Below are 17043 nucleotides of genomic sequence, written 5' to 3'. Positions count from 1 at the left end.
GAAACTGCACCGGGGTGTGAATAGTCCAGACATGTAACCGTGACTCTCGCGATCCTCGTGTTAGTTAGTTTAACCATCTACAGTATGCCTTTCTTTAGTTTTGCTTTCTATTTTTATAAATCAATTAGATTTCATATTAATAATTGTATTTCATTGTTGTTTTACTTTTATTGTCCATATATTGTTATGTGTGTATATATGGTCTCTTGAAAGAGAGCGAGAGAGAGCACGCAACACTCACAAAGCATATACAGGCAGACATTTTTCTTATCTTTCTGTGTGTGTTCGATATTATCCTTAGTAAAGTATATTTGAAGTCTATACTTATTGCTTCTCTTTGCTGTTATAACAAAAACTCCCTCCTCCAGAAATGTTTGTTTTGTGCAATTTTTTTGGATAAGATTGTTGGTTGGGGAAATCCACTCTGCCTCCTCCGCCCACTCAGGATTTCGCACCCTGTAGTATTGTGAAATACAAGGCAAAATAACAACACGTCTAGTATTTTACAAAAAAAATAAATCTAAGGGATCGCATATGTTCTTATTTCAAGCGAGGATCTTGTTCGTCTGCTGAAAAAATGGCATCATCCAATTGGCAAATTGCACAAAGTAGCTAAGGTACCCAACTTCTTGCTTGCTACTCCTATTTGCTCAAACGATATATACTTAAATTAGGCGGGTGGCAGAAGTTCGCGCTGTTGCCACGTCGGAGCACAACCCCGTGTGTTCAGAGGTTTAAGAGAATGAAAGATCTCGTAGAGTTGGTCTTTGTAATCTATGTGATACAAACTGACAGTATTTGCTCGAAAGGTCACGATGACAACGGTGTATTTTCTTATTGCAAACGGAACCAAACATTTTGAGCAGGAAAATGTTAAATACTTTCGCATGTGCCAAAAATGTTACATGTAGTATCAAAAGGTATTTGCTACTGGACAGGCAGGGATTGTACATCGGTAATTGTGTTTTCTTGACGTTAACAATTTCCAAAAATAACAAGGTCAGCTAATTTTTCTACATATTGTAAGACATTCAGTATGACAGCTTTTGTTTGGCCAAACTTCTGAAGACGACTCTTGTTCCGAATTTTGAGTTTCTTCGACCTCTTCAAGCGATGACTTTAGAGTAGAGGAGTCCTATGTGTAGATATGGGACTCCATTTCTGGGGCCTGTAACGAACTTTCAATTCACACGATCAACAGCTCCGTATCGAATGGGACTCCAAAGCGTCCCAGAGAGAGAGAGGTCGATCTGAAGGTCGAACTAGGCAACGCAGTCCGTTGACGTTGCCACGCACTGTAGGGGAACCTGCGACTTTCGTCCCTCTCTCGCTTTGCTTTTCCCATATGTGGCACCAGCGCAATTCTGCCCAGCCGCCTATTTTCCTGGCCGTGCATTTTAGTAACCTGTGTCTCCATACAGGCATGGGTACCGGAATCGTGGAGGGAGTAAGGGGCACAGCACTCCAATAGTCCACAAATATTGGTTAGCTGTTTATTTTAGGTGGTCCAGTGAGTAGTTCCCCAGGAGTAAAACTATTATCCTTTAGAGCGACCACAAACATAGAACCTGGACTGGACTGAACCTTTGGCAGCCGAATGGACGATTTTTTAAAATTCTTCCTCTCCATTCGAAAAACCTCTTTGATATTCCAAAATATGAAAAAAATCATACGTTTAGAATTCCTTCTACAGCATTGACTTGAATTTTCATGTAGTTTGCTTTCACTGTTGTCTAGATATCATTGAAAGTTTCGCGATTACGTAAGTCTATTAAACGTTTGATAATATCTAGACAACAGTGAAATAAAACTACACGAAAGTTCAAGTGAATGCTCTAGAAGAAATTCTAAGCGCATGTAATTTTTCATATTTTGGAATATCAAAGAGGTTTTTCGAATGGAGAGGAAGATTTCTAAAAATATCGTCCATTCGGCTGCCCAAGATCCAGCCAGAAGTCTTCGCCCGACTTCCCCTCCTTCCGTTCACCTCGGCCCCTCCCCACCACGCGCGAGTACGATGCAGAGGTTGATTGATTTGATTGATTTTGGTGTCTTAAGTCCACTTTATGCACAGTAATGCTAATTGGGACTGGACCTACAGTTTAAAGTGGGATCCGAACCACTATGTGCCTTCACCGGGTATCGAACCCAAGACCTCTTGATAACAAGGCGACGACGCTACCACTGCGCCATCGGGGAGGCCACGATACAGAGGATATGCGATTCTGGGCGGATAATTTTGTTTGTGGTCGCACTATACTTATTCGTTAAAATTTAGTCGTAACCTAGAAATTCAAGTTATCTTTCAAATTTGACTATATTTTTGACAACTACCCACCAGAAAATGAAGCTTTGAGTGCAGGTTTTCTAGATTTAGATTTTTACTTTCTACGTGTTCATGATTACAAAAGAATACTAGTTAAACTGTTAATATTTTACAGCTTACTTTCGATTCTGCTTGGATGTGCGTTGGGTAAACAGTATTACACACTACCTGAAGACTATGAAAAATATGCAGTACCTCCTGAAGAAAATGGTAAGATCATTTATATGGTAGTATTGAACCTATTTTTCATTAAAATACTTAACGCTCTTATTTCCTCATTGATACAAGTTATGTGCTTATGAATTTGATTGTTCTAAGAGAAGAATTTGCACTTTAGTGGGAACCCAAATAGCTAAATTATATTCAATAAACAGTTCAACTTCCTCCTGAGCTAAAATTTATGATTCTTATGTACTCTGGTGCTCCCCGAGTTATACACATTTGTTGATATCAAAAGTATTTAGAAATAATTATAGTTTTTTTTAAAAAAATAATAATCATAACCCGTGGCTATGCAGCCCGTAAGGGCCTTGGCCTATCTCCCGACTGCCAGTCTCCCTCCCACAATCTTACCTGAAGGTGTGGAGATGTTCAACAGGTAATGGAGTGACGTAAGGTCAGCACGTCGAACCCCCAGCCATTATAGGAGATATCCCTGACCGGGTTACGCTACTCACTCGCACCTCCCCAATTTCTTCTCGATGGTGGGTTGCCACCGGTCCTCCACACAGGCCAAAAACCCAAAGAATGAACCCAGGTGGACTCAAACCCATGCCGTCCCGCAGTCGGAGCCCAAAGCACAGCGCCTTAGACCGGACGGCCACTAGGGAGCACTCTAGTTTTGATTAAATGTAATATAATCTTGAGGTATTTTTCTGGATGCAAATAAGACACACACACACAGGTAGGAATTGATAATCTCATTAATCACATTTATCTCTCCTGAAACAGTAACCATATAACAATTTTAACAGTCTCATGAAATGCATTCTTATAGGTACATGTGAATAACTTAGATTCGTGTGTTCTTCTAACTTTTATCTTTTTTATTGGCGTAATACAAGTCAAAAGCGAAAATTTCAAAACACAAGGTGTAATTTAATGACCCACATGTTATTTATACCCTGTCCCAGCTAACTGTGGAGCAAGGCTGTGCATAGCGTCAGAGAAGCGAGGGAAATCTATTGGCCAGAGCAAAGCAGTAGACGCTGCTGGGAAGGCAGTCGCTTTCCCCCCTCCACGCAATTCCGTTCCTCTCACGTGTTCATTGGTGGAGCCGTCTCGCGTCACTACTTGCGCAGAGACTTGTTTTCGTTTGCCTGCTCCACAGTTAGCTGGGACGGAATATACCTGTCTTGGACTCTTGAGCTATATTCTTTCAAGTTGGCAAACCTATCTGCAGGATTTGAAGACTGTAATGAAATCTCCCGGAATTTTATTCCTGAAAGTTGAAAAGACTAGTCACTACTTGCTTAGAGACCAAAATAATGATTTTGAAGAAAGGTTTCATTCCGTTAACATAATATATGATATGAGGTGTAACTAAAATTTACTTATTCTAAATTTTTAGTAAATAAATTTTTCATATTATTTCAGGCCCTCTTCAAGTCAAAGCATCACTTCGAAGGATTACCGTAGCAGAGGTTTTGGAAGAGGAAAGGGTAAAAATTCTCTTTTTCAATTTGGAACGTAAACCGTTACAAAGCTTTGGAAATATGATCCAACCTTTGAAAATGTGGCACATTGTCATGGCAGTATGTACAGAGAACAATAACGACAGGGGTTCAACTTTCAGATGATGAAAGGTAGCACGACAAAATGTAAAATGAAATGAAATCGGTGAGGGGTGTACGATTCTAAGCTATACAGTACATTGAGCCAGTGGCGTAGCGTCATTCTATGAAAGGTGTAAGGCTTCCTTAGATAAACCTGACCTGAATATTGGATAAAGAAAACCCAAAGATATTTTAACTAAATAGAATCTGTTTGAATGTAAGTCATGTATGGACATACTCAATTTCAAACATAAAATGCACACACTCTATGTTAACAATAATAGCATATGTATTACTTATTGAAAATTCTCATTTATACTGTAACTCGATCCGACGATCCTTTAGTGTGAACAACTCAATCAGGTCGTCGTAGAATCGGGAGTTTCTGGTCAATGTCTTTAGCAGCACAAGTCAGATTTCCTTGCCTGAGTCTGTGTGGTGCGTTGAAATGTATGAATCCTCTTCCGTGCAGAAAACTACTTTTCCACCGACGAGCTTGAGGCAGGAACAGTGAGGAAGAATTCTGTTAGTTTTTACACTTGTTCAACAGCTTCATTCAAATGGGTAGTATGCAAGTACTCATGAAGTTCAAACACACTCTTTACTCGATATTCGGCTTCAGAATAAATTGGCTGTAGATCAACTTTCAACTCGTGGCAATTGACAAATTTCGCGTACAGCTTAGTTAAGGACACAAAATCTTCTTCTGGAAAGGCCATGTCATATTTTTATTCTTATTATTCTTTTGCTTTCACTAAAAAAAAAAAAAAAAAAAAAAAAAAAAAAATTGTGGGAAATGCGTAGGATACAATTTGCAAATGCAAATGCATTCGAGAATATTACTCATTATCATGGTTACGACATTTGCGCACGTTTTAAAAAGCATATCAAGCAACTTAGTCAAAGGAAAACGTAAAACAAATCTGTACATCATAACGCTAAGTATTACGCGCATGCTTTTAACATTACGGGCAACTGGGATGCACGCGCCTAACTTTGCGGGCGCTGCCGGATCTAGGATTGCCAGACATTCCTCTTTTATCTTTAACTTCGCTGCTTCTAATGAAGGTAATATCCAACATTAAACCATCTCTTTGTGAACTTAATAGTTAGTTTACACATTTTAAAATGACACCCGTTTTTATTAGCTACACCTCCCGTCAAGCATTGTTGAAACAACACGGGAGTCGATTTTCTTGGTTCTCTTCCGACCGTGCAAACAGACGCAGCGGGAACAGAAATCTCGCCAGTTAGCACCCACTCGTAATGCGCATTACAGTGCGTGAGAATCGGGGCGCCCTGTCATTGGTTCAGAAGATACTGCGTAAGCACACACACCCGCCATGGGCGAGTCCAAATCATTTCTTCCATTCACCCGCACGTAAGTCCTCTCAAGAAGCCTTACAGAGAAACAACTCGAATCAAAACAAATCCTCAAATGTTTCGTTAAAAGTTCTATCTACTTGAAGTCTGATATTGCTATGTGTGTTCAAGCTATAAATACGGGAATGAAATACGTTTTCTTCAATAATTTCAACTTGTAAGGTGGACTTACAAGCCTTACGTGGGCACTACGCCGCTGCATTGAGCCTACATTGGCAACATAATAGGAATATCGGGGAGTAGATAAGGGAGGAGAGTATGGTTGAGGGCACAGACAAGAGGATACTCAAAATTGGAACAAGTAGTGAAAAAGCACGTTCTAAATCCTTCATGTGTATAAACGTTTGACGACATAAGCATTAACTAGTAACCAGTCGTCTTAACGTGACATTTTCATTCTTTCTTTCTTAAATAGGCTAGCCGGACCCAGTGGCCGAGTGGTTAGCACATCGCGCTGCGATGCCAAGGGTGCCGGGTTCGAATCCCGCTCGGGCTTGGTTGTTTGTGAATGTCCATTCATCAATTTCATCATTTCATCACTCATCCCCATCTTCGCAAATTAGCGAAGAGGCACAAAACGCGAAGTAAAATAAAGTAAATCAATCAATCAATTAAATAGGCGAAGGACAAATTTAAATTCCCAGAAAGTCGGACATGGTATACATCTCTACATCGGCGATAAGGTGTTGGTTGGTAACTGAGTAACATGTTTCCAAATCCCTGGATTGCAAGGGATGGTCCAACATCATGGCCTCCACGTTTTGACAGCCCCGTAGCTCAAGGCAGGATTGAGGTTAGCTCCCCTTTCCTTCACACTACCAAGCACGACATTCTATGTAAGTGCTTCACAAGGGTGGAACGAGATAAAATTTCAAAATTTCCACCTGAGTGAGATAAACTTTCACCCCCTCTGTCATCCATAACTTCCTACTTCCTACTCCCAACAAAAACCATGACCATGTAACATATTTGCGGTTTTAAATAAGAATAAAGATCCTTATTTTTTAAACACTTTGTGTTATTGTTAAAGAATACGTTTATTGTCGGTATGCATTTATTTAATACCTAGTGATATCAAAATAACAGTAATCTCTTAGCTGAAATTGTAACATGATTTTGCATTATAATGTGCAGTAACTTCGATTAATTCTTATTTATACAAATATAACTCTCTTTAAAAGCAATTAGCCACGGATACACAATCAAAAATAAGGTTTTGGCTCTATTCAAGGATGACACCTCGGTGGGTGTCCCCCTTCCCCGTTGGTCGCCCCCGCCCATAAGCCGGCCCTGGTCCTTCGATATTTTCTTCTTATGCCATAATATAGGCTACAGCTATTTCAATAATCGTAGTTTGCACCTGTTGTTGGTCAGCGAGTCTTGTTGTCGATGGCATTAAATATCTCTGTTAATGTAGTTTTGTATGTGTAACTGTGCAGACGAGGAATTCGGTAAGCAGGCCGGTACCCAGGATTTTATTTTAGGGAAGGGCCAGATCCGAAAGTGTGTTTATGTATATACATATACATATATACATATATACAATATGTCAAATATAGGGCCTCCCCGATGGCGCAGTAGTAGCGTCGCCGCCTTGTAATCAAGGGGTCCCGGGATCGATACTCGGTGGAGGCTCATAGTGGTTCATATCCCACTTTAAACTGTAGGTCCAGTCCCGATTAGCCTTACTGTGCATAAAGTGGACTTAAAACACCAAATAAACAACAATATGTCAAATATTATACGTAGCTATAGCAAACTCATGAAACCGCTCCAATCATTTGTAATAACCCTGTATTTCTCAAAGAGCTCTTTATACCTCCCTCCTTTTGAAGCTTACAAATAAGGATTTTACAGATTTGCGATTTTTCTTCATATAAGTTGAAGGGTACAAAATGACTGATGCATGAAGCATTTTAACTCTCTGCTTAATTTACCGCAGGTGTATGAAGTGTTACAGGCAACACAATTATACTAACACCAGATCACGTGAAAAAATCTCTGCTATCCATTCCTCTCCACAAATATAACTTCTACGCCAATTCTTTTACAGTTACCTCTGCAGAACACTTGTACAGACTGCTCCCGAAAATCCAAGACTCCTCCTCAATTGTAACATTCAAAGAAGCTCACAAAATTTGCTTTCTATGTAGGTATTTGTGTCTGTGTGTGTGTGGGGGGGGGTGTCCACGTAGAAACTGTATTGATTTTATTTTTAATATTACTCTTTGTTAGTGTGTTACTCTTTCATTGTGTTAGTAAGAAAAAATAATGACCACTGTAATTAATGGTTAATCCACGGCTTGACTCCTGATATGAAAACTGTATTTCTATCATTTTATTCTTATATTACTTTATTTTTCTTTTATTACTTTATTTTTAATTTATCTTTTTCATTTTTTAATTGTATACAAGTAAATGTAAAGATAAACAATGACCATTATAATTAATATATATATATATATATATATATATATATATATATATATATATATATATATATATATATATATATTAATAAATACGATTAAGAATAATGCTAAAATATTTTTCAAAACTGCTAAAGAGATAGGTTTGGAAGTTAACAAAGAGAAAACTAAATATATGCTTACAGGCCGAAACCAAGTGTTAGGTAATAATCAAAATCTAATTATTGATAACAACTCGTTTGAACCAGTTTCCAAATTCAAATACTTAGGAGTAATATTAACAAATGAAAATTATATTAAAGAGGAAATAAAAAGTAGGCTTAATTCAGGAAATGCATGTTACTTCTCTCTTCATAAACTTTTGTCTTCTCGTTTAATATCTAAGAAACTAAAAGTTAAAATATACAAAACAGTAATTTTGCCTGTAGTATTATATGGGTGTGAAACGTGGTCCCTTACATTAAAAGAGGAACATAAATTGAGAGTATTTGAAAATAAGATCCTTAGGAAAATCTTTGTACCTAAAAGGGATGAGGAGACAGGTGAGTGGAGAAGGTTACATAATTTAGAACTACATAATTTGTATTCATGTCCAGATATTATTAGAATAATTAAATCAAGAAGACTTAGGTGGGCAGGCCATGTGGCACGAATGGGAGAGGAAAGAGGAGTTTACAGGATTCTTGTTGGGAAACCAGATGGTAAGAGACCAGTAGGAAGGCCAAGACGAAGATGGAGGGACAACGTTGAGATGGACCTAAAGGAAATCGGTAGGGATGGAAAAGAGTATATAGATCTTGCTCAAGATAGGGACAGATGGAAGGCCTGTGTTGCTGCAGCCATGAACCTTCGGGTTTAAGAAGGCTAGAGAGTTAGTTAGTTAGTCCATTATAATTAATGGTTAAGTGGAAGAGAAGGCATTAATGCCTTAATTTCGAAATGTAAACAAAGTCGTAAATAAATAAATAAATAAATTTATCGCTTTTATTCACTTTTTCCAGCAATTGTTCACAGACATTGGTTTGAGTTATACATGGGTAGACAGAAGAATCAACATCACATGTAATAACTGTGGAAAGCATGACTTCCCCCTGAGCCCCGAGGAAGCTGCCAATCTCTGGAGAATCATCCCTTTTTGCTTCGAAATGAAGAAGCTGATCACAACAAGGGGAAATATAGACAGAACGGTCACAGTTCTAAGAAGAGACAACTCAATTTGGTACTTTATATCGTAAGTAGATCTTCATTTTTTAATAAACGTCAAAATGTATTTCCCTGCCCGCCATATATATATACATAAAACATTCAAGTCAACTTTTTACTACAAAACATAAGAGTTTTTTCACTTCTGACGAAAAAATATATATTCACGTGTTATTCCTGTTTTTTGCGTCAAACCATAGCGTCTTACAATTCAACTTAACATCGTCGTTGTTAGAAACAAAATTCCAATGGTAAGTAAATTCATATTTAATCACACTCAGACACATACAGGACGTAACATCTCTCTCGCCGGGCACAGACTCTAGCACCGCTAAAAATATAACAGAATATTCATATCAAGCAAATACACAGAATACTGCTTTTCTATTTCTAACAGTCGTCGTCGTCGTCTTCATTTGGTTGGATCACACCGCGTATTTTTGCGATTTCCAGCCAAAGTTGCTGAGTTCAGTTACTATTATCAAAATCAATCATGCATATATGATATGTTTGTTGTTTTCTTAGTCAAATTAGATATATTATACAATTAAAGTTCATACACACATAAACCAGAACGACAGAATAAACACATACATGCGTATCCGTTGCATACGCTGTTCTTCTAGAAAAAATAGAAACCAGATACACAGACCATAGACTATGCACAGACTAACAAAACATCGTAGGCTCTTGACTTTATGTGTGTCGTTGCTATATACCAACACACCTCCTCAGTGACGCAATAAAGTATGCAATTTTAAATAACATTCAAGTTACATCAAAACCCATTAATCTACAAATTTCTTTTGTTTTTTACACCTTGTAATGGTTTTGTCAAAATATCAGCAATCATAACATCTGTTAGACAATACTTTAGTGTGATTAGGACTAAATTTCGAACAAATTTATATTTTACATCTATATGCTTTGTTCTAGTGTTTACCTTTTCACTTTCAATCATGTTAATACAGGTTTGATTATCTTCATACATTACAATTAGTACAGTACAATCATCTTTAATTTCCTTGATTAATTGTTTAATCCACTTTGGTTCTTGACAGGCTTCCGAAACAGCAATATATTCTGCTTCCGTAGAAGATAAGCTTACATATGTTTGTTTCTTACTCGTCCAACTTATTACACTGCCTTTCTATTTAAAAAAAATATCCACACCATGTAAATCATTTCCCAAAACTGCATCTGCATACCCAATTAATTTACTATCTCCTTTTCCTTCTTTGCATCCAAGTTTTAGTTTGTACTACTTAGTCCGTTTCAGATAACGTAGAACTCTCTTTACTTCAGTCCAGTCTAACGAGGTTCGTTGTGTAACCTTTTGACTCAATAATGATACACTTGCAGCTATATCTGGTCTTGAATTCACACTTATGTATAATAATGCGCCTATTGCTTTACGATAGTACTCATTATTATTTAGTAGGTCTGATGTTTTTCAAATATCTATTGTCTATTGGAACTTTCGATGTCCTTGCATCTTCCAATTTGAATTTTTTATTAATTTCTCAATGTAGTTGGTTTGATGAATAAGAAATATTCCTTTTTCATTCCTTTCAATTTGTAATCCCAAATAATGATTTAGTTTCCTAAATCCTTAACTTGAAATGTTGGGGACAAAATTTTCTCAATATCAGCAATTAAAGATTCATTTTCACTTACAATCAATACATCATCAACATAAACTAATATATACACTAATTTTCCACTTATTTCTTTTGTGCATAAACAAGAATCTGCATTACCTCTTTTGAAACCAATTGACTCAAGTGTCTCATTTAACTTATGGTTCCATGATTTAGCAGCTTGTTTCAAACCATAGATAGATTTCTTTAATTTGGAAACTAAATGTTCTTTCATTGGTTGTTCATAACTTTCTGGTTGTTTCATATACACTTCTTCTTGTAGTTCCCCATATAAAAATGCTTATATTATATCCAGATGCCTTACTTTCATCTTTCTTTCTCCTACTTTCATCTTTCTTTCTCCTGCAGAGGTAAGAAGTACTCTCAGTATTGTTTGTTTTGCTACAGGTGCAAATAAAGTATCCTTGTGCCACTAACCTAGCTTTATGACGTGAAACTTTTCTTTGAGAATCTTCTTTTATTTTGTAAATCCACTTACTTCCTATTATCTTCTTTCCTTCTGGTGGTTGAACTAGATCCCATGTACCATTTTCATGCAGCGAATTCATTTCATCTTCCATAGCATCCTTTCCTTTTTATTGGTCAGGTCCCGTAACTGCTTCTGTATATGATTTTGGTTCTTCTTCACATCTAGTAATACACTCTTCATTATTATCAATAACCACCTTTTGTGCGAATCTTGCTGGTAACTTCCGTCTTGTAGTGCGTTCAGATCTCCTTATGGTTTCTGATATCGGTTCCATCTTCTCTTCATGTTTCACTACAGTTTCTGTATTTGACAGTTCCATTTCTACTTCATGTTCAGTATCCTGTTCATTTTCATGTTCACTTAAGTTTTCATTCTTTGAAACTGAAGTTAAATGGCTTGGAGTTTCAATAAATCCACAATCTTGGCTAATGCTAATTATATTTGTAGTCACATCTAACAACCTATAACCTTTTGTATTTTCTTCATATCCCACCAATATAAGTTTCTTTGCTTTTATATCCAACTTCTGTCTTTTCTCCTTTGGTATTAAAGTATATGCAATACTTCCAAACACTTTTATATGTCCCACATATGGTAATTTAGCATACCATTTTTCATATGGAGTCCCATCAATAGATTTAGTTAATAAACGGTTTTGTAAATAATTAGCAGTCTTTACAGCCTTGCCCCAATATCTATTATGCATTTTTGCATCAATCAGCATGCATATGGACATTTCCATTAAGCAACGATTTTTCCTTTCAGCCACACCATTTTGCTGAGGTGTATAAGGAACAGTCATTTGATGTACAATCCCTTCTTGCTTAAAATATGCTTGCAACTTTGATGTCATATATTCACCTCCTCTATCTGTACGTATTACCTCTGGTCTTTTATGAAATTTTGTAGTTACAAATTTAACATATTCCTGTATCTTCTCTTCATATTTACTTTTCAGCAAATACACTACTGTATACCTACTATAATCATCGATTAAAGTTAATACATACTTATTTCCACTTGGAGTTTCTGTTTGCATTGGACCACATACATCGGAATGAATTAATTCTAATATTTCTGAAGATCTACTGTTAGTCATCTTGGGAAAACTCTTACGAAACATTTTACCCATAACACACTCTTCACATGTTTTTGTCATTGTACATTCAGTTAAATGAATGCCCCCAATTAAGTTCTCTTCATTCATTTTTCTAATGTCTACAGGATTTCTATGCCATAACCTCCTGCGCCAAACATGAATACATTCATCATTCACCATGTGAACTGTTTGTGAAACTTTTTGCGGTCCAATATCAATACATAATTTATATAAATTATTCTCTTGTTTTGCCACAGCAATAACCTTTTTACCTTTACTGATTAAACACTTGTTATTGTTGAATTGAACATTCAAACCTTTTTCTACTAGCTTATGTACAGATAACAAACTACCGCATAATTCCGGTACAAACAGATTTAACAGTAATCTCGTAATCATGTTCAGAATTAGTACATTTCAGAATGCCTTCTCCTACACCTTCTGCATCCAATGTGCTTCCATCTGCTAAATGAACTTTACATTTTAAATTTGAATCAACTTGACTTAATTCCTTTCGTTCCTATTGGAACATAGGGCATCCACGAAGTGTCTCCATCTCACTCTATTGCATGCGATCTTCTTCATTTCTTTCCAACTTTTCCCCTGTTGTTTTCCTTCTTCTTCAACAGTACGTCTCCATGAGCTTTTGGGTCTTCCCCTTTTTCTAGCACCTTGAGGGTTCCAGTAAAGTGCTTGCTTTTCAATTGTATTGTCTGCTTTCCTTTTTGAATCAAGCACACTGAAAAATTCTTTGTTACTTGACATATGACAGGTAGCAGCAGAATCCACATAACAATTTTGTGAACTTAGATTTCCTTCACTTGCTTTAAGGCATACATAATCACAAACATTTTTCTTTTCTTCATCACTATCTTGATCATGCTTCACATAACTTCTCACTTTAACCTTATGAGCATTTCTTTGATATGCCTTGTACTTACCACAATTTCTTTAAAAATGACCTGGTAATTTACAAAAGTAACACACACTTTTGTTCTTTGAAGACATTGTTTTTAGTGCCACTTCCCGTTTATCATTGTAAGTACGTTGCACTTCCTTTCTTCGTTTATATTCGCCTATTAGCTTCCCTTTAACAAGTTCAAGTGTCAAATCTTCTTCAGGTCGACTTTCTAGTGCTGTAATAACCAAGGTTTGATGGGTGTCTGGTAGACTGCACAGCAACATTGCAACCACTAAATGTTCTATTGAAACTTCACCTAAACCAGTAAGTTGATCCACAAGATCAAGTTGATATGTTTTTCCATATCACCTCCTTCATCCAGTTGCATTCGACACAGTTTCTTCAGTAAAAATACTTTCTTGGTCAGCGACGATTTTTCATGATATTTCTTCAAAACTTCCCAGCAACCTCTAGCTGATTCACGTCGACGCACGTGCACGAGTTGATTACCTTCTAGTAACAATCCAATCGTTGCTTTAGCTTTTCCATCCTTCTTAATCCATTCTGTATCTTGATCCGCGGGTTTCTCACTAGTCACGACATCCCATAAATCTTCCTTTATTAATAACAGTTCTACCTTGTACTTCCAAGTCTGGTAGTTGCTATTATTCAACTTTGGAATCGCAAACTTCACAGTGTCCGCCATTTCGTGTAGATTCGTAATCCACTACGCGCCTTACATGTGCTTTTCAAAGTGAAATCCGAACTTCACGCACATTATATCCATGACTGGTCCCATAACCTGTTGTTTTATTAGTCAAATTACATATATCATACAATGAAAGTTCATACACATGTAAATCAGAACGACAGAATAAACACATACATGCGTATCCGTTGCATACGCTGTTCTTCTAGAAAAAAAGGAAGAAGATACACAGACCATAGACTATGCACAGACTAACAGAACATCGTAGGCTATATTCAGTGTCTCATCTCTTGACTTTATGTGTGTCGTTGCTATATACCAACAATGTTCCAACATGATGATTACTAATGTCCATTTTCTTCGAAACAATATTGACTTCTTATTTACTTCATACTGAGTGCATTTGTCCATTCTGGTCTTATGATAGTATGACGTTTGAATAACTGTGAGGGTCATGAGTGATTTAATTTAAAATGTAATCCGATGTTTTTTTAGCGATACTATAAAGGCCGTGTCCGAACGGTGCAAGACCGTACTTGAAGCGAGCATACTTCGAGAATGGTCTCGCAGTGCGATCTTGGAAATCGTGGACTGGAAGTGAAGATCTTTCGTACTGCACTTCGACTGTAGCGCCAAATACGATCAGTAGATATAACCAAGGACACGTTAGTTTTCCATGCTTTAAACACTTGTTTTCCACCACATAAATCACATAGCATTTGCAAATGTTCTTGCTGGCTTTCTACCTCCGCGATTTCAAACAAATGAGCAACAAGTCCACTTGTCACGTGACCAAGCCTCCAACTTCGTGTGCTCTGCCCTGTGGTCTCGATACCTCGTAAACTTGACGCTTTCGAACTATAAGTGACGTCACTTCTGTCAAGACCATACTTCAAGTATGAACTTTGTACCTTTCGGACATAGCCTAAGTATCCAAATAACTGCAGTACGAGGCTCAGAGAATAATGTAGATATTGATATTGGAAATGGAACCTGAAGGCGCAATAAATTTTTAAATAAAATGTCTCGATATTGTTGTCTTAAGCGAAAAATAAATGATTGAGCGATTATATAGCTTTTTCGCACTGACAGGAATTTGAGGACACAATTTTTAAACGTGCTAAATACAGATTAACTAAAACATGACCTGTACGAATTCTTAATATAAAAACAACCACTGCCTAAAAAACTTAACAAAGAATCTTATCACACCACCAAAAATTAAGACAAAAACCAAAAACAAAAGACAGTCCATAATTACTATGGCAACATGTCTCACAAGATATATACATACAGGTCAATCACTATTATGTGACATCATCAGTTACAGGTCTAAATATTAAATGAACATGGAAATTAAGTTACATAGATAACAATAGGCTAGATATCTGTACAATTGGAAAAGGACGTGTAAGTGTTCTTAGCCAACAGTAATAAAAATCTTTAAATATTTAGTATTTTCCGATTATAATCTGGGCATATACATACGATATGAGCTACACACTGGGCACAGTCGATATTCATATTTTACAGGTGATTGTACAACGTATGAGTAGTCTGTTATATTTCGTCCATAAAATACATTCAACGAAAGACATGGCTGTCCGAGTTTTGTTGTAAATTGTCAATACACACAACGAATTGGTAACATATTTTCGAGACATTTCTAAATATTGATTTTAATTTTAACATTTTGGATTATAAAAATGCCATAAAAGAAACACTTGACAGAGATACTTTCACAAGTCGTTAATACATTGTGTGTATGTATAATTTAAATATAATGTAGATATATGTATGTGTATCAATATCTGTATGAATTTTTTTCATTGTTATTTCCTTCCTATTATGGTTATATTTATTCTGAACAAATCCTATCTACGTATGTACTCTGTAGTCTCTTATGATAATATTGGTTGTTAATTAACGAATAGTTTATACATATTTTATATGAGAACGTCATTATTGTATTGAATTTGATTTTATTCATATTTACATTATTTATGTTGTTTCACTGCCTCTGTAATTGGAGATATCTTATCTCTGTAAATGCCAACTAAATAAATAATTTCAATTCATGCGAAAGTCAAGCAATACAATGATGACCGCCATTTAAAATCTACGATTGTATCAATTCCTACTATGTGTGGAGAAACGATGAGAGATGCTATCCTCCAAGTTTAGAACATTTTCATTAAACATCCAACCAGGTAGGATAACATTTGCATAATCATCCCCCACCTTCTCACCTTTATCTCCATGTTGTTCCACGCAAGCATCACCCCTTCTATCCCCAAGCCTAGTAATATAATACATGTGAGATTTTTATTTTGTCTTTCATTTTTTCAGAATTCTTCTTTACTCAGACTGTGACTTCGATTTTTCAATGTATCCCTTCGACGTACAGAGATGCCAGATAAGGTTCAGCACAGGTACAGTACAGGAATAAGTAGGATTGCACAATATACAGGAGGGTGCAAAAGTAGGTTGATAGTCTTTGCCTACTTGGCATATGTCAACTGTGAACCTACTTTTGCACCACCCTGCATATATAGCCTATAATGTATGGCATAATGATACGTATGTAAATAAATATTTCCATAGAAAAGGTTCACATAAGGTTTCTTTATTTCCATTTAGGTATTATTTTTCAGAATAAAAGGTTTAGAATAAAAAATATTTTGAATTTAGTTAACAGTTCAGTTTTCCGAAGCTACTGATCTACATTAGGTTTTGTTTAGGGAGAATAACAAACTAATGTTATATATATCAAATATAAAGCTACTTATAAAAGTAGCAGGGTGGCTACCTGACACAGCTACGTCACTGGTTTATGGTACAGTTCACATACACGTTTTTATGTACTTTGGGATTCAATAACAATACCTTCAATACACTACAATATATAAATATATATATTTTTTGTGTGTGTGGAGGGGTGAACACATGTGCCCGGTACAAGAATCATCAAATTCTAGTGTAGATTTAGTGTCCTTTAGAAGTTGGCAACACTGGTCATTGTCTGCTGGTTTTGTTCGACTTAGTAATCAAACCAAACATTATATGGACAACTCAATAGCAAACGAGA

The 17043-nt window shown here is 36.4% G+C and overlaps 1 protein-coding gene across 1 annotated transcript; it reads right to left on the bottom strand.

Moving 5' to 3' along the window:
• Window positions 1–13562: 13562 nt before the first annotated feature.
• On the bottom strand, window positions 13563–13952 carry LOC145999251 (uncharacterized). The gene has a single exon (XM_083136187.1). It carries the CDS (start codon window positions 13950–13952, stop codon window positions 13563–13565), a length of 390 nt encoding a protein of 129 aa, XP_082992313.1.
• Between the last annotated feature and the right edge of the window lie 3091 nt (window positions 13953–17043).

This window comes from Lepisma saccharinum, chromosome 15 (genome assembly GCF_977018435.1).
Source record: "Lepisma saccharinum chromosome 15, izLepSacc3.1, whole genome shotgun sequence".
In the NCBI taxonomy this organism is placed as follows: domain Eukaryota; kingdom Metazoa; phylum Arthropoda; class Insecta; order Zygentoma; family Lepismatidae; genus Lepisma; species Lepisma saccharinum.
This window is presented reverse-complemented; position numbering and strand designations above follow the sequence as displayed.